The sequence below is a fragment of the Plasmodium knowlesi genome (genome assembly GCF_000006355.2).
Source record: "Plasmodium knowlesi strain H genome assembly, chromosome: 7".
NCBI lineage: Eukaryota > Apicomplexa > Aconoidasida > Haemosporida > Plasmodiidae > Plasmodium > Plasmodium knowlesi.
The window spans coordinates 923,934-951,856 of NC_011908.2; the positions used below are offsets into that span (position 1 = coordinate 923,934).

Below are 27,923 nucleotides of genomic sequence, written 5' to 3' on the forward strand. Positions count from 1 at the left end.
ACTATATACCCCTTCGAATGATAGCATATATTTAACAACATAACAATTGGAAGAAAACGCACAATAAAATTAAACATACGAATTAATGATGGATAGATAAAATGTTACATGCCTTATCCGTATGCCCTATATGTCTTCTCATGTTCTGCTTGGCGTTTTATTTTCGCAAGTAGAGCGAACGAAAAAAAAAATATATATATTTTTTTTTTCTAATTTTTGATTGCTTTCTTTCCATTTGAAGGTACCGCGGAAAAAATTATTAAAGGCAAGAGGGGGGGTTGCGTTAGGAATGCGGTTCCCGCGGGAGCATCAAACTTTTTTGTGGTCGCCGTTTCGATAATTGAAGGCTTTGCGAACAGGCACTGGGAGGCTGCTCGCCTGACAAACCAAGCTGAACAGCGGGCATAGATAGGTAAAGCTGTAGGCCCAAAAAGAGGGAAAAAAAAAAAAAAAAAAAAAAAAAAAAAAATACAGAATAAATGCAGAAAAAAAAAAAAATGCTAAAAGGATGCCAAAAAGAAAAATATCCCACCAAAAAAATAAAAAAAAAGTAGGTAATTATAAATGCGCAACTTGCAACAACTAATAAGAAGGCTTTTTCCGCAAGGCGGATTTAGGTATATAGAGGTTACCCCAAGAACATTCAACCCGATATGGAATAAATTTTGAATAGAAGGAAAAAAATACCCGAAGTGACTATACGAGGGAACCCAAAGAAGCCAAGCAGTAAAGGGCGCGCACGAATCATTCACCTCTCCATAGACCACAAATGATGATTTCCCTAAAGTAGGCAATATATCGAGCATGGATCTTAATGACAAGCGGAACGGGGAGAAACAGCAACTTAGTAGTGGGGCCATGGAAGAGGATGGTAACGAAATGGTAAGGAAAAAGTGCAATACAAATAAAAGGATTTATATCAAGTACCATGAGGGGGAGTATTACAAAGAAGAGGAAAATGAAGATGGAGGAATTCCTCACAAACGGAATAAAAGACCAAGCAGAACTCCTCCTAGTATTGACGATCATGAAGTGGACAAGGGGAAAGTATACCATTTAGCAAAGAACGGGAAGAAAGCAAAAGTTCTTAATGAATTATCTTTCCGTGCGTTATCCACCAGTGGTAGAGCGAACAACCTTACGAGGGATGGTGATGACCAAGACAACTACGATGGAGGTGATCACCGAGGGAAAGGGATCAAATGCAGAAACAACGGAGGGGGTCATGACCACTCGCATGAAAGAAAGATGCATAATATGCGTAAGATGGCATTGTACCCCTCCCATACAGATACCTCCCCTGGAGGGAAAGCAAACCTTGGTAGTAACAGTATTCCGAGCAGTGTAAGTCTCAAAAAAGGAAGTGGCGCACAGGAGGATGAATCCACGGCAGATGAGCATACCCCAAGAAATAGGGGTAGGAAAATTTATAAATTAAAAAGTAATCTAGGGAGCTCTCCCTTTATGTTCCATCCTGATGGAAGACGGAGGAGGGTGTCACTTACGGGGAGAAGAAGCTTCTCTCAGTCGAGTGTGGAAACGTCAGAAGGAAATTTCCAGGGTGGGAAGTATGTCAAGGAAGGGAGGGGGGACTGCCAGCAGGGGGCGAGTCATGGAAGTGATGAAAGTGATAAACGTTGTAAGCGTGGTGAACGCGATGAGCGTGACAAACACGCCAAACGTAGAGGAAGTTACGAAGCCTCTTCGCCCTATGAGGACAAGTATCTGACGCAGGAAGCTAAACGGGGAGAACATAGGCATCATCATTATGTCGTTGAGGGAAGAGGAAGACCGCATGGCGCACACCGGTCCGGTGAGTCAGTACGCAGGGAGTACGAAACCTCGAGCGGGTACAGACGGGAATCAGCGTTGAACAAATTTGAAAGGAATGAAATCCACAAAGGGGAAAAACATTCCAGTCGGAGGAGCGGAAGTCCTAGTAGTGGAAGAAGCAGGAGCGAAGGGGCGCACGGAAGAAACGAGTTGGGGAGGCCCTACTACAGTAGAAGAAAAAGACAGTACTCTCCGCCTTCTGAAGAGGATCGACCAAACACATATAGGGAGAAATGGCAGAGCGTCAAGGAGAAGCAGGACTGGCATAAAGACGGAAGGAATTATTATCATGGCGAAGGAGACTATCAGAAGGAACTGCCTCCAAAAGAGAATTACCGTGAGAGCCTATCTCGTGGCGGAAGCGCAAAACTCAGTGAAGATAGAGAAGACACCAATTTAAAAAGAAGAAAGAAAGAATATCATAAAAATAGGGAGTGGAGAGAAAGGCCACTACACCCCCATAGAGATGAAGAAAACGAATCTTCCACTGGGGGGGAGGAACCCAAAGCGTATTACGATAATCACAGCCGAGAGAGAGAGCAAAGAAGTGGAAAGTACGATCTACAGTCGAACGAGTGCTCAAGTAGAAAACGGGATCGTAGCGAAATGGACAATGAGGTTCCCATATATGACCAACGTAGGCACTACTATCCACACGAGGAAGAATATCATCCAAGGGGAAGGAATCACATTAAGCTATTGAACAAATGGAAAGGAGATATCGATGATGAAGAAAAGAAGGAGGAATTCAAACCCAGCTTCGACGATCGTCTCCATGATCAGTTCGAAGGAGAGTATCATGGAGATAGGCACAATGAAAAGAATCCCTGTAGAAATAGAAGATGCGATAAAAGTGGTGAAATTGGAAGTGACATTTTCGTGAACGAATTAAACAGTGAAAGGATAAAAAAAAAAAAAAAATTTGAATTTGTTCAAATTGATGGTAATGTGGAAATCGAGTTATTGTATGATGCCGATTTTACAAACTGGGTGAGCGACGATCGTGGTGTCTCAGAAGAAGCGGGAATAGGGAGAAATGGGGACGACGTAGTAGGAGGAGAACCCATTCACATCAAATTTAGGAATTCTCACTTACGGAAATTTGTTTTATGTAGCAACCCGGTTGGCGTGGGGAAGGTGACTCCCCCGGGTGAGTGGAGCCATTCCTTCACTCACAAAAGGAGCGTGAGCATTCGCTCTTCCGATGGGAGCACGTATAGTCATAATAATTATGCGCCTTCCTCTCGTGTTGCTAACTATAAGCAGGGTGAATACAAACAGAACAAAAATCCCCCCACTTCTTTTGTGGGCAATAAATATTATGATGTTAGCCTCTTAAAAAAAAGGGGCTCACACAGTGATCGATCGGAATCACCTGACTCGTTCAGGCGAAATGGCCACGTGAGTAGTAAAAATTCTGTTAGCAAATATGACTGCAAGATTGAGAGGCCTAAACATATTTCCAGTGTCGACGGAGAAGAGAATAAAAGCCGTTCCAGTTCGGCTTCTGCAGTGCGTGATACATTTGTGGAATGCGAGAATGGTCGTGAGGGGAAGTTACAGGGGGGGTCGAGATGGGGTGGAGACAGAAGAAAATGCCCAAGGGACCATCAGGTGGAGGATAATGAGAGAATGTATGGTGGCAGACGTGGTAGAAGTCGAAGTAGAAATAGTGGTAGAAGTCGAAGTAGAAATAGTGGTAGAAGCCGAAGTAGCAACCGTGGAAGAAGCCGAAGTAGCAGTCGTGGAAGTAATCGCAGAAGGAGAAGGCTTAGCATATCGAGAGACACCACTCACAACACTCATGGTGACAGTCGCATCCAGGAAATGATCACCCCTCGCAAATATAGCGGCCACAGGGGATTGAACGGAATGGAAAGAGAAAAGGATAAGGAGCATTCGCAGGGAGAGAATTATGGGAGGCGCTCTCCTGAACATGCTGTACATGCGGAAGGGTCGAAAAGCCCCCATGCACAGAGTGGTATGAATGTAGAGGGGGAATCAAACCATCGTAGGAAAGGAAAGAACTATGGTAACGATACTCGCATCACAGAGAAAGATGTTAATCGAACGGGTGCCCAAGAGAAAGTGGCAACCATCCCCACTTGGGTTAATGTACCCGAATTCGGGAGCATACCAAATTACATAAATGAGATAATAAAGAATATGAACAGTTCATATGAAATAAATGAACCTATCGACATGCTGAACTTGAAGGCAGGTAAATCCTTTCGTACTCCGGAGTTACTCCATTTCGTTAAACAGATGACGAGCACAAAGAGTTTTCTGAATTTTCTGGAGAAGAGAAAAGAAGCCCAAAGGAAATGGAAAATGGTCGCTCGAAATATTGTACATGAGGAGTTTAAAATTTTGAGCGACTCGATAAGTAGCGATGTGATTGACGCGAAAATAAAATATCTTACCAATTCCCTTAGATCTCTGTAGAGACATTCCACTTTCCATTGTTCCCATATCTGTTTGTGCTACTTCACCTTGTTTAATTTTTTTTTTTTTTTTTGTCTTATTTTGTTCTGTTTTTTCCTGTTTTGTTTCTTTTGCCTAGTGTTCTTGTTGCATATGCGGTGGCGCCACGGTGTTATTGGGTATGTCTCCATGTGCTCACTACGGAGGGATAATTCCCGAGCGAGTTGTGCAGCGTGTAGGGATTTTCTACAAAACACACTATGCTGATTATTTTTTTGTTTTTTTTGTTTTTCTTAACCGGAGAGTAAATCCATTTTAGACAACATGGATGATACAAAAAAAAAAAAAAAAAAAGGCGGCACTGAGGTGTATGTCTCGCAGTGTTCTTTCCAATCCTTTCCTCTTTTTTTTTTTTTTTTTTTTTTTTTTTGGAGAAGCATATCCCACAGGAAAATATGCCAATATTCTCAGTGGCAATGATTCAACGGTCGAAATTACTAACATAATTGAATTTTTGTAAAATTTCTATTTCCTCAGATGACCCTACCTACAGTGAAGTACAAATGTCTTGTGCCTTGGGGGAGGTGATCACAAGATGCGTTTAACTTATGTTCATGTCAGTCTGTTCGTCGTATGTATTGCATTTGTTATATCTGTCATGGGACGACAGCTTCCTAAAGAAAGGCTTCCCGATGAATAGTAAAGGTGTTAAAACTGAGCAAATCCTCCTTGGACTAGCGACGAGTTTTGATTCGTCTCCTATTGGTTACCAAACTTTTTTGCGCTGCAACTCTCACACATATATGCTTAGTGACCCCCCTCGCAGAAGTGAATTGTATTTCCGTTTGGCTCTCATTGTACAGGGAAAAGGTTTCCAAAAATGATGGACAAAGGTGACAGAATGACTGGCTAAATTATATCACCAATATATTTTTTTTTTTTTCCCCTCCTGGGGACGCCTTCCCAATTTTGATTAAGAAAGAATAAATGAGAAGCAAAATGAGAGGGAGGAAAAAACTCCGTTCTGCTTTCCGTTCGAGCTCCGCATAATTTTAAAATAGTGGCGAAGGAATGTCATCTCAATTTTACTTACGTCTTGAGCACAAGCTTCAGGAGTTGAGTTCATTACCCCAAGGTGTGTGTGTGTGGGGTTAATTTCTCCTCGAGGGTAAGTGTTGCTCAGGAAAACTGTGAGGCACACAGATAATCTTGTGCAACACACAACACATCAGAGGGTTGTCACACGGAGGATATTTTTTTTTTTTTTTTTTTTTTTTTTTTATTCGTTAAGTATTCCCACCTGGAATGTTAATGCACTCCTGCTACGTGCTGAGCTTTGCGTTGTTTCTTCTTGCTTTATTCGCTTTGTTTGATTTGTTCTTTTCTCCGAGCTTGTATTTGTCCTAAGTGCGTATTTTATTTATTTTTTTTTTTCTTTCCCCTAGAGGAAACACAATGGCCTAATAGCGTTCGGATTTTTTTTTTTTTTTAATTGTGTGCGCCAAATTTGATAACCCGGCGTATTATGTCTGTTCTCTGGCTTTGCTCCCTTTTTGACAATGAACATTTTTAAAGCCGAGTGACTGTGCCACTTGCTGGCCTTATTTGAATTGTGTTTGCCTAGAAAGAAGTGAGTGAGAGGGGTCCTCGCTTATGCGCTTTTTAGTTGCCTCCCATTTGGTTGCCTCCCATTTGGTTGCCTCCCATTTGGTTGCTTCCCATTTGGTTGCTTCCCATTTGGTTGCTTCCCATTTGGTTGCTTCCCATTTGGTTGCCTTCCGTTTTCCGATTTGTTTGCCGCTTCATGTTCTCTTTTGTTTGGCCCCCCTGGTCAGATAAACCATTTGAACTGTAAAGAATTAAAAAAAAAAAAAAAAAAAAAGAACAGTGAATTCATTTATGTGAACCTATTTGTGGGGGGCATGAACCTATGTGTTGTGCAAACTCTGTTCTGTGTAAGAATAGCTTCAATTTGAGTGGCACTTCGATTGACTATCGTCGTTGAGTTTGCTTTGTTCGGGGACCCATTTGCGCCCTGGCTAGTGTCCACCGATAGAGGGGGGAAGGAGGTGTACCCATTGGCCAAACAGCCCCTCGGACACACACAAGTGCAGACAAACGGATGGACGCGAATTAATCCCTCCCTAGCTAGCCATTTTATGAATTATGAATGTTTTTGTTTTGTTCAAATTATTTGAAAGGTGCCCTTGTACTATACTGAGCAAGTACATTTGTACAGACGCGCCAAAACCTCGCAGTCTCCTTTTTTTTTTTTTGTGTGTGTGTGTGTGTCGTATTTTAGTTTGTAATTTTTTTTTGTTACTACGTTGAGCTGGACCTAGTGTGCGGTGGAGCAAGCACTTGTTTAGCAGTGAACGTTTTTTCGAGTTTGTTCCAATTCTCTTTGTTCACCTAGACCGCCCAATAGCGAACATCTAGCATTTGTCACAAAAAAGACACGGTCTTCGCGCTTTTAATAAATAAATTTTTTGTCCATACATATGCACATTCATGTATGTTTTTTTTTTTTTTTTTTTTTTTTTTTTTTTTTTTGTATTTTTCTCATACCTAATGTCTCTGCCAGCCTTTTCTTGAATTTTGGTTTCCATATAGAAAGAGGTATCTAGCTGAACAGGAGAGGAGTAGGTAAATCGCCGGAAAGGAAAAAATTTTTTTTTTTTTTTTTTTGTAAAGAAGCCCCCGTGCTATTCGTCGTAGCGATTTCTTTCCCTTCATAAGATGGGACATAGGAAAAACGTAAACCTGGTGAGAAGAAGTCGAATACAAATAAGGCAAGAATATGACTAGATCAGGCGGGACGCCTCTAAATCGGCCAAGCAGAGAAAAGAGCAACGAGAAGAACGGTGTGAAGCGTAAGAGCAAGGGCAAGCGCAGGAGCAGCGGTGTGAGAAGCAGTATAAGTAGCGGCATAAACAGCCGCGTTAACACTAACCCTAGCGGCAAATCTAACGGCAATCCGAGCGGCAACCAGAGCGGCAAACCTAAGGACAACCAAAGTTCCATCGATGACCACAGCGCCACCAAGGTGGGAACAGACAACCCCTCGAGCAGCAGCCCCAAGTGCGCCGGGAACGGTAGCGGAAATGATGACTACTATGCCATATTGGAAGAATTAGGAAAATCTGAAACGCCCAAATTTAGATCCGTCAAGGATAGCATGGATGAAAATCTCAACCTTGAATTTTTGAGATCCTCCAGTGAAAATTACACTTACAAGATTACATCCAGAGGTATATTCTAAAAGTGAATTCCACTTTTTGTGGCGTGTTTGAATGGAGTGCGTTTCGGCGGAAAACAACTTTCTTCTTCGTCTCCCCACACACATGCGCATACGCGTACACACTGCTCCCATATGATAAATTTCCCCTCCTTTTTTTTTTGTTTTTTTTTTTTTTCTCCCTTGAAGGCCCCGTGTGCTACTCGGCCCTCTACCGTGACGACAAATACGTCTACCGCCACATAATCCTGAGCGACAACGTGAGACAGTATGCAGAGAGCAAAGTGCGAAAAACAAATGCCTTCTTAACCGAGCACTGCATTGTGAATGAATTACAAATAGATATAGGAAAGGGGTGGAAGCATTTCATGATTTACGATGGTAAGATTCGGGAGCTGATTTTGCGAAAGGTTCTGACCGCTGAGGACAAGTTACGAATGGCCGTCCAGGCACAGAAGTATAACTAACCCCCCCCCATCCCTTTTGTCTTTATACACACCGCGTTGGTCATCTGTTTGTCATGCGTCAATGCGGTGGCCTCCTTCAATTCATTAATTGGCTAGCAGTCCCATTCCTTATGTCACAAACCCGTTGTATACAACGCCTCTTTAAAATTCCTCCCCAATGCTCCTCCTGTTTGCTTCATCACGTTTTTCCATTTTTACGTAATTTGAATGCCACCCAAAGTGATTCAGGTCCCTTTTTTTTTTTTTTTTTTTTTTTTTTTGTTAACTTTTGAGGGGGTACGTTCATATATGCAATAAACTGCATGCAAACCGACATAAGAGTGGACCTTAAAATATTTTCCCATTTTTGACGAAGGTAGGGAGGAAGTTGTCTTCCTCCACATGTCTCCATTCGTACATGATCTAGATAATTTGGGGGGAAACGTTAAAAGGGATTCAAAATCGATTGGCGTGATGTATTATTTTATTTTTATTTTTTTTTCCAAAGTGGCCTGAACAGAGGAGAGTAGACAATCTACTACTTATGTTGTTGCACATTTATGTATCTTTAACTGTTCAATAGGGGGTGTATCATTTGTGGTTTCACCAATTCGTCGGAACGGGTAGTTTACTTTTTTCTTCATTAGTAGGAGGGGACCTCTCTATGTTGAAACAAAACGAAGGAGGATATACGCATACCTACTCAAAGGTCAGTGTGTAGTTGCGCCCCCCGCTGGGCACATGCAAACCCATGCGAGTGTAGTTTTTTTTTTTTTTTTTTTTTTTTTTTTGCGAAAGGATGGTGAAGGCACTGCTTTGCTAAATCGCAAAATTCCCATGTTAGCAACGTCGACCAGGGGGTGCACAATAATACCATTTAAAAAGAAAAAAAAAAAAAAAAAATCGAAATTTCTTGACCCGATAGGAAAGCATCTCAGAGATGCGTTAGCCATAAAAAATAATTCCACGTAGAAAGAACAAAAAACGTGGTGGGATGGTACCGCTTGAAAAGGCGCGAAAGCAGAGACAATCAATTTGTTAACGGACCAGTTATATATATTTCCTTTGTGTGATTCCTCCCTCCTTCGTCTGAGTAGCATATTATTTGAAGTTTTTTTTTTTTTTTTTTTTTTTTTTTTTTTGTGCACAGATATGTAGGAATCCAAAGGAACGAACCGCGAGTGATGCCTCGTGTGAGTGATTAGTAGAGTTTCTCCACCAACAGAATGAGTCGCCTCTCCCGCATCTGCGGTTTTAGCGGGGTTAGCGCGGTGAATGCGATCAGCGAGTTGTTCCGGCCGCAGGCTCCGCACGGTGGAAGGAGAAAAGTCTTGTACTTTTTAAACCTTGGGAAATTTCATGTGTACGAGCAGTTGCTCCTAGAGGAGTGTCTCTATCGAATGAGTAGCCTTCTCAGCCAGGGCCAAAACAACGTCGGCTTTGTTCTCATCAATGATACATATTCCAGTGCGAAGGAGCAACAAGGCAAAGATGGATTAACTTCATCAGAGAACAAGTGTGTGGTTTTTGGCATCAGTGGGAAAGTATCAAATTTTATAAAGGATGTTAACTACATTGGTAAAAATAATATTGCACTCATTAGGAGATACACAGGAGGGGGCACGGTGTACATTAACAACAATTGTCTTATGTTCAGCTTAATACTGCCATTACATTTTGCAGAGGAAAGGCAGTTGTATCCTTGCAACGTGACAGAATGGGTTTTCAATTCATTTTATCATCCCGTCTTTAACTCTCCATCTGGGGAGGAAGAAAAGGAAGAAGAAGAAAAAAAAAAAAAAAAAAAAAAAAATTCCAACAAATTCTACCATCACGAAAACGATTATGTACATCACTCTTACGATCATGTGAAAGATGAAATTATTATGAGAAAGGTTGGAGGAAACGCACAAGCCTTTTCTAAAAATTATTTTGTCCACCATACATCCTTCCTGTGGTCATGTGATTACGATGAAATGGAAAGAGTTATTGTTAACCCTTCGAAGCAACCTCAATACAGAAATAAAAGAAATCACAGAGACTTTTTAACCTCCATGGAGGAATGCCTACCTGGTCGTGGAAACACCCCAATGGGGCTCATTGGAAAATTCGTCTCAAACATACGAAGGTTAATTAATCAACGGAATGATAAAAATAATTACTCCTTATGGCAGTTTAATGAAATCCATTTGGGTATCCATGGGAATTCTCCAATTGCTGAAGGTGCTCAGATCTTTGATCAAGTACACACGGTGGATGTAGACATTTGGAAGAAGCTTTTCCGTTCCTTCAGTAGCAGCGAGGAGACGAAGAATCTTCGGTCGACGCGTTTGTTGGATCCCCTTGGGAAGGTGATATCCGACGATGCCTTCTGCGAGCCCTCCTTCATTTTGCGGTGATAGCAACGGGGAACTCCACCCGAATTGGCAACCTCCTCACCGAGGGATCTCATCCCCAGTGCAGTAAAGTAGAGGAATTGTTTTTTCTTTGCCAAGTGAAGTAAATCGAGACACAGTGTTCATACGCTTGTGTTGATAATGTTAAAGTAGGTACCCCCCTCTTGGGGTGAACACAACATTCATGCACGTATACACACACGTATACACACACGTATACACACACGTATACACACACGTAAAGATACGCCTGGGGGGGAGAAGAAACCCTTCTAAGGCTTCCACCGTATGTTGGTCAAATTTCCATGCAAATGTTTTTGCAAACTGAGAGGATTCGCCCACTCAGAATTCAAGTAGGAGTCATCATCATCTTCTGCAAATTCATTTTCTTCTTTTTTTTTTTTGTGATAGTAAGCCAACATAGCTTTGTACGTTGCTTCATCTACTTTTCTTTCTCTTTCGGGGGGTCCCATTTTTGTTGGATGCAACTTGACGATAATTTTCGTTTTCTCATTTTTCCCTATGTAACTGCGCAGAGGACAATCCCCACGTAGTTCCTTCCCTGCCCACCAGATGGACGTTTCTTCTATGATGAAGTTCTGTGGGGAAAGTGTTGATCAGAGGGGTGGCCAAAAGAGGTGGAGAGAATGGGTGGCCAAAAGAAGTGCAGAGAATGGGTGGCCAAAAGAAGTGGAGAGAATGGGTGGCCAAAAGAAGTGGAGAGAATGAGTGGCCACCTTAGTTTTGGTTTACGCCTCCCCCCAGTAGAGGGACAATTTCCTCTTAACACGATTTGCACTCTACAATTGTGTAGGCGGAATGTGGCCAGTACGTTGGCCTCCTCTCATTTTTACATCGTTGAAGGCGTTTTCATTTTCCAGGAGGAGCCTCGTCGGGTCGTAGGGGGGAAGACCCTCCATCGAAGGGTAGCAAGAACTCAACGCTTCCACTATCAATTTTAGCAGTTCATTAAGTTTGTCCTGGGTTATGACAACGCTCTTGTCCTTCTGCGAAATGATAGAGTGATATTTGACTTGGAGGTGACTTCGATCGGTTATGAGATAAATTCTTTGCGCGTTCCGCTATGCATATTCCCATATGTGTCCCTGTGCACTTTCCCCCCACACACACACTGGCGTACCTGATCCACGGCTAGTGCCTTCTTCACCTGGTTGATGGCATCCCTCAGTTTATGTTCCTCCTCAGGAGGTGGGGGAATACCCGTTCTGAAATTATTTTCATCAGGGCTTGTCACTTCCTTTGGGTTGTACATGTTAGGATTGGACAGTCGGAGTTCCTTTACACAAAGAAGGGGGAGGGGAATGTATAGAGGAAGAAGAAGTTAAGGTAAAGTGCTTCCTTGTCACGACCTGAACCGTCATTCTAATAAAATTTACCCCTCCTTTCACTTCAACTTACCTCGTCGGTAATTCCCCGAATGGCCTCTGGCCGCAGGGGACCATGCTTGGCCAACTGGATTGAAGCATCAAGGAGCCTGAGAATTTTGCATCTAAAATTGTGGAGCTTCACCAGGTCCTCCTTCAAGTCGGCCACCAAAACATGTACAGTCGTTTCGAACATGAATTGGTGTTTCTCCTCCTCCGTTTTTGTGTGTATCAGGACCATGGCATTTATGAGGGAGGTAACAAGTTGAGGCAAGGATACGAGATAGACGGAGAAAATTTAACTTTAAAAAAAGGAGATGTTACTTCCAGATAACACAGTGTCCAACTACACAATGGTGGGAGTTCAATTGAAAAAGCGAAGACTTAACACACACTAAAATGCGTAAAGGAATATACCCCCACACTGAGGAAAACACCAATACTTACAATGAATAGTAAATTTACGCAATTTTATTATACAGAGAGGGTGCGGTATCACCGTTGGGCATATGTTCCTATACCCTTTTATCTTTCTAAGAATCTAAATGAGGCACATTTCCTTTTTGTCCCGTGGGGGGATTCATTTTTCTCCTCCAGCTGCTAAGCTACCCTCCCCTGGCTAGCGGTCCAACGGGAATTCCTTTAAAATATTTTCCATCCACTGAGAGATCCACACTTTGGCTAGACGAATCAGCGCATTGTCCATTTTGCCTCAACCGACAGACCCATTTTTTTAAGTAACAGAAATTAGTGAAAAGGGAGAGGAGATCATATGTGTAATTTTTCGTAGAGCACGTAGAATGCAAATAGAGATGTAGAGGTTTGTTCGGGAATAGCTTCAAGTACATACTGTACTTTCCTATCCTCGTGAACGTAGCCATGAATTAATAATCTCACGGAGTTATCACACTGACCGCGTGATGTGGCATGAGGACTCGTCTAACGATACGAAGGAACTGCGCTAAAAGTTTTTTTTTTTTTTTTTTTTTTTTCTCTACACTGGGCCAAATTATTACCTTCCCGCTATGCTGATGTGGGGACCATTTTGCACATTATTCGGCAGAGGGAAACGGAAAATAATTCAAAAATGGGGTTACACAAAACAACGCGGAATGGTCTCCCAGGGGAATCGCACTTTCTCAAATGGCGCTGATTCTCCCTTGAAGGACCACTCCATTTTGTTTTGAAACCCTTTGCGTGATTACAGCGCTTTTCCCAAGATACACACTTAAAGCGTTTCCGTGGAGAGGGAGTTGTTCAAATGGAAAATTCCCCATATGTGTAAAATTTGAAAAAAAAAAAAAAAAATTAAAGAAGGTGTCATTCTGTCCACCCCCCCCACATGCACTTCAGTCTATAGTTTAGCCACACATGCACTTGAGTTCATAGTTTAGCCACACTTGCCCCCGCCGCAGCCCCCCTTGGCAGCAAAGGACAGTCCCGACGATCGCGTGATCGTGAGGTTCATGAAAGACTCAGCATCGGTGGGGTGAATGCCGATGCATTTATCGAAATCGCTCTTTTTAGCCTTCAGTCTTAAGGCGAGAGCCATACCCTGAGTAATTTCTCCGGCATTAGGACCCACATAATGAAAACCAACCACCCGATTGTCTTCATTTTTTAAACAAACGAGTTTGGACAAGCAGGTGCTACTCACATCTGTATCATACTGATCCTTCTGTGCTCGAACATGCTTCTCCCTATGCACAGCAGATATTTCTAAATTGTTAAACTCTTGAAGGAACACTTCTACATTGGATGTGCCAAAAATTTCGTACGCCTTTTCTTCTGAATATCCACAAGTTCCATACTCGATGGGTGTATAAATAGATGTCGGTATGAATGTGTAGTCCATAATTTCTTCCGATTGGTTAAATAACCTCCTGGCTAAAATCTCCCCCGCTTTGATAGCTACAGGTGCTAACTCAGGAACATCAACTGCCACATCCCCCACGGCAAAGATATTCGAAATATTTGTGCAGCTAACCTCATTGGTAATAATTTTGTTTGTATTTTTATTAACTTGTATTTTGACCTGATCCAGATTGAGCATGTCGATGTCTCCTTTCCTTCCTGTTGCGTAGAGAACGGTATCAAATAGCTCAGTGGTTCCATCATTGAAGAGAACAGATATTTTTTCTCCCTCCATTTTCGATAACTTCTTTGGAAGAACCCCATGTTTGAAGAGAACCCCCTGTTCCTCCATGTAAATCTTTACCTTGAGTGCACACTGAGAATCAAACCCTCGCAATACAATGGACCTCACTGCAACGGTGACATCATATCCTAATGAGTTCAAAAATCCTGCACACTCTAAAGCAACGTAAGAAGCTCCAACAATTAGAGTTTTTCCTGGATCCTTCTTCATAGAAAAAATATCGTCTGATGTAATGCTAAGTTCTTTTGCTCCTTCCACATCGTCTGGGATACTTGGTCTACACCCGGTAGCGATGAGAATGTACTTGGCCGTAACCAACTCTTCCTTAGACATGTCTCCCTTTAGGTAATACGACACCGTATGTTCATCCTTCAGACTGGCTAATCCGTTCATGTACTTCACCTTAGAGGATCTAAGTCCAGTCATGTAGCTAAAATTTAGAGAACGTATATGTGACTGAACCGTGGTAACTAGCTTCCCCCAGTTATGAATTAAATTGTTATAAGACCAACCGTATGGATTAGAATCCATCTTGAAAAGGCTACCCATATTTCCTGCGTAATGCATTAATTTCTTTGGCACACAACCGACATTCACACAGGTGCCTCCTATTCCCCACTTGGTTCCTTTGTTACTTGGCTTAACATAATCGAAAAGGAGTACCTTTGCTCCATGTGACGCTGCCTCCTTCGCGGATGCCATTCCACCGGGGCCTCCCCCGATAACCACATAGTCGTAATCATAATTGCACTCTCCCTGGGATTTACATTCGTGGTTGTTACTTTGATTAGGGTGAGTTCCTCCCTTCTCCAATGCGTTTTTCCCTTCCATCTGCGCATGTCCGTATTTTGGGTTCTCGCTCTTTGCGTTACTCATCGTTTCTTTCAAAAATACTTGGAAGAAATTTCTCCTCTGGAGGGACTCAATATGCCAACGTGGGGATTTTACTGGATGCCTCAATTGTTCGATGATTTTTCGAGGTGGAATACTTGCTCGGGCAAATCCACTGCTATGCAGAAAAAGCCTCACCTCTCTCACAAAGAGATGTTGCGATGCTTCCAGCTTGATGGACGATATGGCCAGGCTGGCAAGCCTCTTGTTCATGCTGCTCTCTGTTCAGGGGGGGGAGGGCTCCGTGGAAGAGGCGAGCGTGGTTGGCAGATTAACGTGTAGGTACCCTACAAGGGTAGATGCAACAGGGGCGGATAGTATGGGGGGGGGAGGGGGATAAAATTCTCCACACTGGAACCGCCTAACTGCTACACTTTGCGCTCGTAGGGGGATCCACGCGAGGGCCTTCCATATGGAACTCTCTCATCACAGACCTGTTGACATCACTGTCGCTGTCATTTTGAAAAAAAAAAAAAAAAAAAAAAAAAAAAAACGGTCATACCTACTTCCAGGTGAATATGCAATTGAGCTCTTCTCCTTTTTGATAATACAGAAGGGGATTATTTTTTTCAGTAGGATAGCCGCTTCGCCATTCGCGCCGCGACCACAAGAAAAAAAAAAAAAAAAAAAAAAAAAAAAAAAAAAAAAACGTGTGCACACGTTCACCCGGAGAGAGTGTGTAGAAGGAGCCACACAGATCTCCACACATTTTCGTAAACAGTTGGGCAATTCAAAGAAGATGGATAATTGGGGCCTGATATTTTTTTATTCACCTAGGGGAGGCATCCTTACCGTGGGCATACTTCCTGATATACGCATGAGATGGGAGGATTCCGTCCTCCCCCCCTTTCCTCGCCGATCATTAGCAGGTATGTACCTCACAGGTGGGTAAGCAGAGCAGCGCAACGGGGAGATACCCTTTTACATATAGAAGTAGCTGAGGGGATAACCTATAGAGGTGACGAATGCCTAAGCTGTAATGGGTTGGCGCTTCCCTTGAAAGGCAGCCCCAAAATGGGGAAAGAAGGAAACCAAACCGTCCACGTCCACCTTTTCCATCTGGCATATTGACATGGTCGATGCCCTATTCTGTGCTAATTCTCTTTTCAATTTCGATACGCATCGCTTAGCGTGGACCAGGGTGATTGTCCAAAAGATTTTCTCCAAATAGCGATACCCCCCCCTAAGGGGGAAGTGCACATTCAAGTGGCTTTAAGAATAAATACTATCCTGGAACTTCTCCAAAGGAGGAAGAAAAACAAGTGTTTTGAAGTATGCTCACGTGGAAGTGAGGTATTAAAAGGGTTAACTCGGAGAGGTCAATGACGATGTGTGCAAGTGAGCACTACAGAAAAAAAATAAAAAATTAAAACAACAAAAAAAAAATAAAATAAGCTAATTAAAATGAGCAACGCAAAGTAACGGATGATAAAGAGCTCCGTTAAGGGTCTGTACAGAATAGGAAATAGGACAAGCACAACTGTTGTTTGTCACTGATTGATACGAGCGTTTTTCTCTTTCGTCAGGCGGTCCACATCGCCCACAACGATTTTATGACGCCCGTTCATTTTAGCATTCGGCAATCAGCCATTTTAGCATTTAGCAATAAGCCATTTTAACTTCTTCCTATGGGCCATTTTAACTTTTGGCATTTTCGCCGTTTTGCCTTTAGCCACTTTATTCCCGTTCACTGTTTGGCTTTTTTTTTCTTCTTCTTTTTTTTTTTTTTTTTTTTTTTTTTTTAATGGGGATATTAATTTTTTTTTTTTTCTTTTTTTAGCTAGATAAAATAAAACTATGCAAAGGGGAAAAAAAAAAAAAAAAAAAAAAAAAAAAGGAAAACACCATTCCTTTTCTTTTGTGTTAGGTGTGCGGCGAAGCTCTATATATTGTGTACAACACACACCTCTACATGCACAAAAATACACTTCTTCACATATCCATGCGAATTTACACAAGAATATGAGGGGGAATAGTATGGGCAGTGGGAATGGAGATGGAAATAGCAGTGAAAGGGGGGATTATTCACACTCCCCCCCCCAAAAAAAAAAAAAAACAATCAATATAGAATAAATACGAGGCTACGGAGTAAAACGAAGAAGCAGCTTTATCCTTCAAAGCGGACACAGTGCAAAAAGTGGGCACAATGCGGCATCCACAAATCAACACATGTACATGCCTGCATGTGTGCATGTCCCCATTTCACATTGTCAAACACGCGCATATGAAGGCAACTCCGCTTCGCACACATGGTAGTAAAAATGAACATGAAGGAGAAAAAAAAAAAAAAAAAAAAAAAAAAAGCAACAGGAGCAAGAGCAGGAAGAATAAAAAGAATTAAACTACTCAAACGATGAAACTCAAATTGGGGTACAGACGGAACAACACCCAGGTTCACTTGGGTGCATATATGTTGGGGTTGTTTAAAGAACCGTCGATGAGGGTCGGCAGCCTGTGCCAATGGTTCGAGCTATCCACGTGATTCGCCCTTTTCTCCGTTGCGTGCCCTTATTCGTACACATAGCCATTCATAGGTATTAGCATTCGCATTATCTTCTCTTTTTTTTACACATACTTTTCTTTTTACTTCCCATTTTGGCTTTCTCACCGAGTGGACGAGCGGTGGGAGTACTTAAAAAAAAGGGGCAACGCGAGCACCCATGGATGTACACACGAAGCATCCACACATGCAGCATGCGCGCTTGCCTTTAAAAAAAAAAAATTGAAAACGCTACAAAGTGCGGATTTAGGATCAGGCCCGATCGTAAGGGTTCGAGACGATTTTTCTGTATGATCCTCTTCCGCGGTAGAAAGGTCTGAAGCTGGGTTGTCTCAGTCTGCATAGGGGAAGACACATATACATATATATGCATGTATGTTTACATACGTCTACATATATATTCACGCTTCGTGTGGGCGATCTGCATCCAGATGAGGGGGCAACCCTCCTAGACCCATTTCTAATGCATACCTTCCCCTGGGGGCAAAGCTCGGCTTTATAGATCGACCCCTAAAGGGGCTAATCCTCGGTCGGTTAAATCCAGGAATGTTTCGCCTTTTGCTGCAAACCTGTTGTGATGCAGAATGAAAAAAAAAAAAAAAAAAAAAAAAAGGAAGTGTGTCTAGCCGTCTGTGCAAATATACTTGGATGGGGGGAAGTATACTATTCGACATGCACACTGATTACAGACGGTGACAAGGACAGATAAAAACTCCTCTCGCCCATCCCGACGTACCTTAATTTGTCTTTTCTTGAAAAAGGACTCGGATAGGGATAGTGCCGTTCGTACGGATGACGCATCCGCGAATTCAATGTAGGCATATCTGGGAAGGGGGGGAAAAAATACATAAAAAAAAAAAAAATATAATAAAAGTGAATAAATGAATAAGAAAAAATATAATTATTAATGAAAATATATGAATAAGGGCGCTGAAAGAATGCACGTATGGTGTTTCTCACATGTACACACAGAATAATTAGTTGTTTGACATACCCCTTTGAGTGTCCCGTATTTTTGTTCACCAATATGGTCACTCGGTTTATTAGACCGCACTCCGAAAAAAGAGACTGTAGTTCTTCCGGTTGGGTAGAATAGTCAACCTAGACGTAGGGGAAGAAGCCCAAAACAGGTAAACGTAATGATGGGAAGAAATGATTGAGGTAGTGGAGGGGGATGAAGTACAACAATCGGTGGATTGTGTACAGTATGTGTACATTCACACAAGTTGCTATATGCAACCTGCTCGCCACTACCATGTGACCACTTTAATTCTTACGTTCCCAACAAATATGGATCGGTTGTTTATCTCCTCTTGCTCCATCTCGTGCGAGTCGAGGCCACCCGAGTGGTTCATTTGCATGTCTGCACCTTCATTCATCATCTGGACGGAAAATGTGTACGGAGGAAAAAAAAAAAAAAAAAAAAAAAAAAATGTTCGAATGAGTGGGGTAGAAACAAGGATAAGGGGAATAGGGTCCAATGGGGAGCCCTACACAGGTAAAACTACACAGGTAAAAGAGATGCATCTGCTTCTTATGGATGATCCACATGGTGGTGCAGACGGATAACAGCATTCTACATGATGGGACATGTGAAAAGTATACAACACATACAAATGGGGAGAAGGCTAAAAACTGCCGTAGGTAGTGCTTACCTTCAACTTTTGCAAATCACTAAATTCCTTGTCGATGGTGCTTATGTCTTCAACGGGTACACTAAAATTTGGCCCGTTGTTGTTTCCCTTGTCGTGATTCATTTGGTCTAGGTTCATTGGATCCATTTAATGTAGTTTACTTGGTGTTGCTTCTCCCCGGCGATACAATAGGATTCGCAACGGTTCGTTTTGTTTTGCTTAGGTTCGCTTCGTTTACTTCCGCTTCAATTTGATAGGACCAATCCTACGTCCTTATCCTCCGGTGGCACGTTCTGGTGAGGTGTGCCCACAAGATGTGTTTCTCCGTGACCCTTATGAAAATTCAGTAGGGTTGCACAATATCCCGTTCAGCCTTCACGATGGATATGAGCCCCTTCCTCCCTGTGCACCTGGTATTCCCACTGCGTATGTAGAGATGGGAAATGCCCAACAAATTATAGTGCAGCTGGCGAGCGGAAAACCTTCTTCAACCTCGTAAGTGCAATTAACAGTGGGGAGCCCAAATGGTCACGCGGAAGAGCGATAGGCAAGAGTGGAGAAAAGGAGAAAACGCATACCCTAAAATGGTACTCAAAAAATGGAACGAAAAAAAGGCCACTTTGTAATGTGAGAAACCTCTCGCAAGTACCACCTTCACATGCCTGTCAAACGACCGACGCGGGCACGCAAAAATGGATGTACAAACGTACATATGATCATGAACATATGCATATACAAGCATATATATATATTTATATACTTATACTGCGATGGAGGAAAAATTTAAAAAAACATAAAAATTACGATCAAGGGATAAAAAAAAAATAAAAAAATAAAAAAAAAAGCTGCAAAGTCAGGCGAACTCAATTTTCATTTCTGCGTCATTCAAAAAGAAAGAAACATGAAAAATCCGAAGAGGGCGAAAAAAAAAAAAAAAAAAAAAAAAAAAAAAATGGCGGGTACAATATTAATACTATATTTACTACGCACTTATTTTATTAAGAAAAATAAAAAGCGTTTGTGTTCCTTTTGCCTCTTGACGTCACTTCAATGGGAACAGAAAAAGTTACGCCTACAAAAGTCGATTTATTCACTATTTGGAGCTCCTCGAAAGGAAAAAAAAATATACATATATATATATATATATATACAAATATATGCACGTTTTTACATGTACAAATATTTTTCTTCTACGTATTTGTTACCCTTCGACGCGATCGCAACTTCGCATTACTACTTCTTTAACCCACGTTGTATATCTCATGTATTGTACAACGCGCCGCTACAAATAACTCTGCTCGCGCAAGTTTACAGGTTACCTTCTGTGGGGATAGTTAGTGCCATATTTGTACGTATAACTTCTCAGCACGGAGTTCAGGAAAACTTCACGCTAATCTATATATTGAATAAGCAGCCACTTTTTTTTTTTTTTTTTTTTCCCCTTCTCTCATCATATTTTCTCTTTCTTGTACGCCTTCCTCCCTTATAACGTGAATTCATCTTTTGTGTTTTGAATCACCTGAATGGTAATCCTTCATGGTGGATATAATTGTTCCATCTTTACAAACATTCAAAAGGTTACCCACCAGTTATGATCCTTCCTTCTCGATGTACAACATGTTTGGGGGGGGTGGAGTCGAGACATTTGTGCCGAGCGACTTCCAAGTAGAAACGGCGAGATGCACTGCAGATTTGCAGGTGCATGCCAAGGATCATGTAACCATTGCGTGGGTAGCTATTTACTTAAGCCCGTGGAGACACCTACGCATAGGCGCGGTTAGAAGAGCAGTAGGACTCGTGGGATATTGCGCCCACATCAATTCTTTAAAGGGAACCACACTGAACCTGCTCAGAGCAGTTCTTATCAGTTTATATATTTACCTTCCCATGTATACGCCCTTGGTTAATTTTTCCAGGTACTCACCCTGTATAATAAATCCAGTTGGAGATACCATTAGGATGCCAATTTTTTTAATAGCTTTTCTCTCCACCTGCATTTATATGTCCGTCCACAACGTTGCAGTGATGGCTACGCGTTAGGACCCCATTTTTAATCATTATTAAGAGATCGTGGGAAAATGAAAGTGGAGGGAGTAAATCAGGTTAAGTCACTTGGCGATTTGTTAAGCTGCCATGTCCTCCACCCCTCGGTTCAATGCTCCTTTTGTTCAATTGCTCCCATGTAAAGAATAAAATAAATACATACATATGCATATATATGCCTATGCACACATGTGAGTTAGCTTTTGCGGAACCAGGCACGTCACATGCCACATTAGGGGATACACAGTTGAACGCGACAGACGAGGGGGATCCTCGCCATAAGTACCACAACCTTGTACCGCCTTATGTCTTTCCCCATATTGGTAAAAAATTACCAAATGTACACATGCGTATTGTGGGTGTGAGTGGGGATGGACACAAACTACCTTACCAGGCAATTTAACTTCTTCCTCCTACCATTCTGTCAACTCCTGCTTCCACGTTGGGGTGTGTACCTCAACGAACTTTCCGTCACCATCGAATACACGTGTAATTAACGCTCACTCGAAGGATATGCCTTTGATACACCTCCTATTGTTCTTCGTCCTCCCCAAAATTAAAATACCCATTCCAAACAGGGAACAAAAATGTAAATTAATTGCCTGAACATGTTAATAAAAAAAAAAAAAAAAAAAAAAAAAAAAAAAATATACTAACCTTTTAAAGAAGTAGTCAAATGGGACACAAAATTAACAAACGTTATGGAAAGGGGAAAAAAAAAAAAAAAATTCCCTGCTCATCTTTTTATTCTCGTGTAAAATATCGAAATGAGAAAAGTTATTTATCACCCCTTTCAATGTAGCATATACAAAGGTGGAACAAAACACAACGCAGATATCATCGCCTATTATTTCCACCTTCTCCATATTTGCAAAATGATCGGTTATGTATATTGCTGCTTGGGAAATACCCAGGTGAATGCTTAAGTTGTCAATTTTTTTTTTTTTTTCCTTTCCACTGCAATTTCTTTTTTCTTTTTTTTTTTTTTTTTTTTTTTTGCGTCTTACGAAATAGTTTTGTATGTTCTCCTCTTCTAACCTCCATCATTTGTGTACGATCGCGCTGGGGTGCACGGGAGTACACATATGTGAGTGTGTACATGTAATTACATGTTCAAAGGTGTTCATATGTTCATATGTTCATCTGTACACATTCACGCACGCGTTTTTTATTTTATTTTATTTACTCTTTCTATTTTTTTTCCACAACACGGACATGCGAAATGCGTAAAGGACGCAACTGTTCAAGTGTGAACAGGTTGAGAGTCGCATATGCCAACGAATTTCTCTTCACTTAACGGTGAAAACAACTGAGAAGAGGATAATCGTTACCTGAAAGTAGTAAATGACATTCTTTTCCCCTCCCCAATTGGAGCGAGCAATACAAATATGCTTTTACCCTCATGTGTATACTTATCTGCGAACTTCTTACCCTCCCCCGTGGAAAGAGTCCAGTGGTTTAACCTTTTGCCCCATTTTGTTGTCTCACTTTGGGGCGGGGCAAAGGTCTACATGTGATCGTTCATTTTTCACGAAGTTGTTTGCTCTGCTTCGGTGAGAAGAACATCATTGTATTTTTGTCACTAGTTAAAAAATAAACATTTAAACGTAAGCCATTTGCAAGATTGTATATGAAAGTACGCAAATGGACACCCCTTTTTTTAAAGTTGCCTCTTGGAGATTGTCTGTTGTTCCGATATCATCGAGGCACCGACGACGATTGCTCCTGAGTTTGCCTCTTAGTGATTATGCATGTTTGTGCCTCCAATTCATCATTTGAATTAAGTTTGTGGGTCTTCACTCCAGAGGACTTCCTTCAGCATAATGTGACTTAAACCTACTTGCTTTTTTTTTTTTTTTTTTTTTTTTTTTTTTTTTTTCGTTCCATCATTTGTTGCGCAGCAGAGCGAACATATTTATTTTTGTGTGTTTATCGTTTTGCCATCCTGGAAGAAAGTTTTCACTTCCCTCCTTTTCGTCTTTTTGAATTCTTCGCTTTTGTTTTAGTTTCTCACTTCTCCATTTTTTTCTTATTATCTCAATTCGCTCCGTGTTGCCTGCATGGTGTAAATGTTAGCCGTTTTTTTAAGCCACAACTCCCGAAGACGTATACGGATTAACCATTTGTTTAGTGATAACTCCCTGTGGGTTCTCCGCGTACGTATACTGGTGTATGTGTACTTATCGTATGCATGGCAGGCACCATAGGTAGAGCACACGTCGGGATCACATTCGTGCATATCTTTGCATGTACTATTCTACCTACCATTGTGCGTATTACTGTGTTTGTCAGTGGGCACCGCTGCCCCTGCTCAAACAGAGAGCACCCATGTAGGTATGCACATGTGCCCATAACATAAGCACCCTTGCAAGAGCTGCCGCTTGCACCTGCACTCGCACCTGCGCTCCAACTTGAGGAGATAACGCATAAAAGAATAGCGTGAACGCCCCAAAGCGCGAACGGGAAAATGTAAGCATAACTGTCATTCACACAGATCATCTGAGTATGGTTTGAAACTTCTGTAAGCCACTCAACCCTAAACCTTATCTCTCCTTCTTTTTTTGCCCTCCCCGTGGATTTACCCTCCGCCTTGTTCCTCCGACTTTTTTTTTTTTTTTTTTTTTTTCTTTTTTTATTTCGTTTTATCAGTTATTGGCTGAGCACATCGACTGCTCCTCGCCTGAATGTGTCGCTCCTGTCGAGGCACAAGTTTTGTAAATTCGTTATTCCGCCGTGTACTCGCCGCGTAGCCGCCGCGTATCCCCTGCAAAGGAGAGGGGTGCTCACATGTGTATTCACATAGAGTTGTACACACTCGTATGCAGGCACCTACTCTCCGTCTCCTTCCCGCCCTTTCTTGCCCCCCTTTGCTCGTTCCATTTGTTCTTCATGGACAACATCCTGTGACACATGCCAAGGCACAATGAAAACGCCCGAATTCAGTCTAGATTCGCTGAAGAAGAAGCGAAAGAAAAGGAAGAAGAAGTTGGACTATGAAAAGCTCAGTGCACACTATTTCTTGAAATTGCCTATTTTTATAATCCTCTTGATTGTATTTTTCCTGAACGCCTTTATATATATATTGATAAGGTTCTGTATCTTTATTTGCGAAAATGTAGCATTTTTCCTGATAACAAAGTACACTGATTTTTGTCGATGTTTGAGGAGGAGGTCAAGTGGTCAGGCAGAAGGTCGGGCAAATGGTGAGTCACACGATCAGTCTGGAAAATGCAATGGAAGAAAAAGAACGCATGACAATATGTATCATCCACAAGGCATAGACAAGGCAGAAGAAAGCATTTTTAAGATAGACAGACTAATGCGGTCATGCAGTAGTTACAAAGATTACATAAAATATGCATATCGAATGGATGAACTGACAGGGAAAACAATTCACATAAATGAAAATGATGATTATATAAATACATATGATGTGAATTTACTAAAAAAAACAACCCAGAGAATAAAAAAAAATATGAAGAACAATGATGTGTTGAGGCTATTGGAAGATATAAAAGTAGCTACCTCACCAACCATTAAGGCTATTTTTAAGGAGAAGTATTATTGCAAGACATATTCTACTCCCCATATTATAGTAACTGATTTTATAACGCATGTGATGGATGGATTGGAATATGTAGATCGCTATGTGCATCAACAGAAGGAAACCAACTTGAGTTATGTATTCTCCGATGAATATTTATTGATTAAGCGAATTTTTAAGGATATTTTTCGCCAGTGGGGGAATACTGCTTTGTTTCTCAGCGGAGGCGCCATTTTAGGTCTCCACCATTTTGGCGTCCTGGAGGTTTTTCTAAAATCGTCAATTAATGTAAACTATTTTGAGGAGTGCTCGGCCGGGGGTGCGCAGCCTACTCGGATGGAGCCTACTCGAGGGAATGAATCTGCGAAGGAGAGGCAAACTGCTCAACCTGGTGAGACTAGTCAACCGAATCAGCCAAGTCAACTTAGTAATCAGGAGAATACACAAACCCAGGAGGAGTGTAGAGCGAGCTGCGCATCTAAAGATAAAGGAGGCACCCATGCCGAAAGTGTTGGGTGCAGAACAAAAGTAGGGCCCCACCCCCCAGATGCTAAGCCATCGAAAGGGAAGGATGCAAAGAGATCGGCAAATGGAGAAAAAGGAAAGACGAGCAAAGTAGACCTAATTAAGAAATTCCTTTTTAGTGGCAGCCGCCTTTGCAAGAATTCGGGATACACCCCTATGGAGGGGGAGAAGCGTGAGGGAACGACGCCCATAAGTATTCCTAGCGAGGGAAGCTCGGGTGAGTTCACCTTCAGTAGTAGCAACTCCTCGTTGTGCGAGGTGGACTTGGCCTCTGTGATCGGTGAGGGGGGCGGTGAGACAGTGGGAAGGAATGCACGTGATGGAAATAGTGCGGGTACTGTACGTAATGAAGGTGATGGTAGCAATGCAGGTAATGTACGTAATGTACGTAATGAACGTGATGGTAGCAATGTAAGTTATAGAAATGGTGAAGGGGATACCCCCCGCCAGATGAATAACCACATCAAGGGAGACGAGAGGCCCAGCCCAAATGGCTTCTCAAATAACCCCTCCAAGAGTAGTATCCCCCCCGCAAACCAAGATGATTTCGTGCCAAACTTCGAAGACAACATTCTTCCGCAAATTATATGTGGGACATCAGCAGGAAGCATTGTCGCAGCATGGGTGTGCTCTAGAACGAACAAAGAGTTGTTAGAGGAATTTAACATCGAGTTCATTTATGAAATAGTTTCTTGTTTTTCATCCGAAAATTGGCTTTACTCATTTTTTAATATTTATCGAAAGGGAAATTTTTACGACATCGATAAAATTGTGAAGCTTATTCATAACCTCTATGGTGACATGACATTTCTAGAGGCTTTCATTAAAACGAACTTGGTGTTAAATATAACTGTCACGAGAGCAGAGTCTGGAAATAGTAATTTCCCATGTGATGAGGATGGACATATGGTTTTGAATTATATGAACAGTCCAAATGTGTTAATTTATACTGCTGTGTTGGCTAGCTGTTCTTTTCCTTACCTCCTGCAGCCATTTAAATTGTTGGAGAAAAAGTACAACAGAGAAAACGTGCATAGATTCATGTCCGTTAAGGAGGTGAGTAATGCCAAGTTCATCCTCAATAGCAATAGTGCTTTTAAGCAGACGAGCCATTTGAGGGAGACAGAGGTTGGGCCCAGCGGGGTTACCACGGCCAGTCCTGCAAGTGATATTGAAGAAAGCAGTGGAACAAGCGATACGAGCCATTCCAAGCATTCGAGCGTGTTGTCGGATAGCGCCACGCAGTCTGATTCAGGAAAAGGCGAACTCTCCAAGGGTACACATAACACGCGGAAGAAGAACTTCCTGGTACGCGGGAAAGATGAGGGGGATGCGAGGAAGAGGATTTTTGGCAAGGGTAATCCCTTCCAGAGCGTGCGCCTGAACTTGAACTTGAACTTGAACTTGTCGGGATGCTCAGATGACTCAAAAGGGAAGAAGGGGGGAAAAGACACAGGGGTGGTTCCTCCAGGCACGAATAGCGCGACGACCTATACCAATAGCGTGGACACCTTACAGAGCAAGGGTAGGAGCAAAAACGGAACGGTGGAAGGAGGTTGCAAAGATGTAGGAAAGGATCAAAATGACGCAGATGAAGAGAACCATTCGGAAGGAGATGAACGAAATAACAAAGCGAATGAGTGCATAGACCTCAATGAATACAAAAATATAAATCTCCTTGACGAGGAGTATACCATAATAAACAGCGTGCAGTTCAAGAATACCTACTTCCATGATGGATCCCTGAAAAGCGACATTCCGGCCCATAATTTGAATCAGATATTATCGGTGAAGTACAAAATCGTTTCGCAGGTGAATCCTCATGTATTCCCGTTCACAGGGGTTCGGGTTCACGGGGAAGCCGGGAAGCCCGTAAAATGGAGGGGTAACTCTGGTCATTGGAGGGGTGGATTTCTAATGTCGTCCATGGAAATATTATTTAAAGAGAACATGCGATATATTTTGAGGCTCATGGCGTTGCTGGACTTGTCTCCTACAATCCGGGGTCTGAACGCCGGTTCCATCGCGATGCAGGTGAGGGGAAAAAGCAACCCTTGGGGGGGGAGTAGCAGTTTGTAAGGCAATTTTTATGTTATCCGCTTCGTCTTCCTCATGTCACTCTCTCTTCACATCCATTTCCACTTCATCACACATACATACATACACACATACATACACACATACATACATACATACATACATACATACATACACACACACCCTGCAGAATTACAACGGAGACATCACCCTGCACCCGAAGCGCCTCTACCTCAGGCACTTCAAGTTAATCAGCGTGTCAAACTACGACGACGTGGAATGGTACATACAGCAGGGAAGACAGATGACCTTCCAGAAACTTCCTCTCATTCTGAACAGAATGAAAATAGAGAAGAAGTTGATTAAGATGAAGAAGTCGTTCTTTTGAAGGTTAGGAAGCGGTGCATAAGAGGGGTAGTGTGTCTATAGGAAAGCCCCCTTTCCAGCTGCATAGAACACCCACTTTCCTTGTGCGGTTGGCAAGCTTTTTCAATTTTTTTTTTTTTTTTTTTTTTTTTTCTCCTTTTTCATTCGCAGCGCTTATTCTGTTTCGTGCCGAGGGAAGTCGATTTTGTGGTGGAAAATGATGGTTAGCAAAAAGAGGGTGAACAGAGAGAAGGATGTAAAATGGATCCCAGAAAAGTGAAATAATTTCCTCTCCTTTTTCATCCGCCTTTTTTCCAGTTTTCCTTTTTTTTATGTCTATACGCATGTACGCGTTTAACGTAATTAAAATTATCTGCGCTGAATAATCATGCAGATTGCTTCCATAGAGTGAGAGGGGGGTGATATTCATTATTTGAAGTTTTCTTCGTGGCAGTCCGCTCCCCTCTCGTCCTTTTTTTTTTTTTTTTTTTTTTTTTTTATGT

General features: G+C 42.0%; 7 protein-coding genes across 7 annotated transcripts; 4 read left to right on the forward strand and 3 right to left on the reverse strand.

Moving 5' to 3' along the window:
* Nucleotides 1-804: 804 nt before the first annotated feature.
* Nucleotides 805-4,278, forward strand: PKNH_0721400 (conserved Plasmodium protein, unknown function; the record flags this gene model as incomplete). The annotated part of the gene is made up of 1 exon (XM_002258469.1): nt 805-4,278. One exon carries the CDS (start codon nt 805-807, stop codon nt 4,276-4,278), a length of 3,474 nt encoding a protein of 1,157 aa, XP_002258505.1.
* A 2,779-nt stretch (nt 4,279-7,057) lies between these two features.
* Nucleotides 7,058-7,962, forward strand: PKNH_0721500 (cyclin-dependent kinases regulatory subunit, putative; the record flags this gene model as incomplete). The annotated part of the gene is made up of 2 exons (XM_002258470.2): nt 7,058-7,508; nt 7,685-7,962. The coding sequence occupies 2 exons, from the start codon at nt 7,058-7,060 to the stop codon at nt 7,960-7,962; spliced, it is 729 nt and encodes a 242-aa protein (XP_002258506.2).
* A 1,205-nt stretch (nt 7,963-9,167) lies between these two features.
* PKNH_0721600 (lipoate-protein ligase 2, putative) lies at nt 9,168-10,340 on the forward strand (the record flags this gene model as incomplete). Its single annotated transcript, XM_002258471.2, has 1 exon — nt 9,168-10,340. One exon carries the CDS (start codon nt 9,168-9,170, stop codon nt 10,338-10,340), a length of 1,173 nt encoding a protein of 390 aa, XP_002258507.1.
* A 269-nt stretch (nt 10,341-10,609) lies between these two features.
* On the reverse strand, nt 10,610-11,963 carry PKNH_0721700 (uncharacterized protein; the record flags this gene model as incomplete). The annotated part of the gene is made up of 4 exons (XM_002258472.1): nt 10,610-10,936; nt 11,192-11,344; nt 11,479-11,634; nt 11,757-11,963. 4 exons carry the CDS (start codon nt 11,961-11,963, stop codon nt 10,610-10,612), a joined length of 843 nt encoding a protein of 280 aa, XP_002258508.1.
* A 1,149-nt stretch (nt 11,964-13,112) lies between these two features.
* PKNH_0721800 (thioredoxin reductase, putative) lies at nt 13,113-14,984 on the reverse strand (the record flags this gene model as incomplete). Its single annotated transcript, XM_002258473.1, has 1 exon — nt 13,113-14,984. One exon carries the CDS (start codon nt 14,982-14,984, stop codon nt 13,113-13,115), a length of 1,872 nt encoding a protein of 623 aa, XP_002258509.1.
* A 2,539-nt stretch (nt 14,985-17,523) lies between these two features.
* PKNH_0721900 (polyadenylate-binding protein 2, putative) lies at nt 17,524-19,052 on the reverse strand (the record flags this gene model as incomplete). The annotated part of the gene is made up of 6 exons (XM_002258474.1): nt 17,524-17,608; nt 17,743-17,840; nt 18,008-18,095; nt 18,266-18,372; nt 18,549-18,653; nt 18,927-19,052. The coding sequence occupies 6 exons, from the start codon at nt 19,050-19,052 to the stop codon at nt 17,524-17,526; spliced, it is 609 nt and encodes a 202-aa protein (XP_002258510.1).
* Nucleotides 19,053-23,871: 4,819 nt separating this feature from the next.
* On the forward strand, nt 23,872-27,442 carry PKNH_0722000 (patatin-like phospholipase, putative; the record flags this gene model as incomplete). Its single annotated transcript, XM_002258475.1, has 2 exons — nt 23,872-27,051; nt 27,245-27,442. The coding sequence occupies 2 exons, from the start codon at nt 23,872-23,874 to the stop codon at nt 27,440-27,442; spliced, it is 3,378 nt and encodes a 1,125-aa protein (XP_002258511.1).
* Nucleotides 27,443-27,923: the final 481 nt, after the last annotated feature.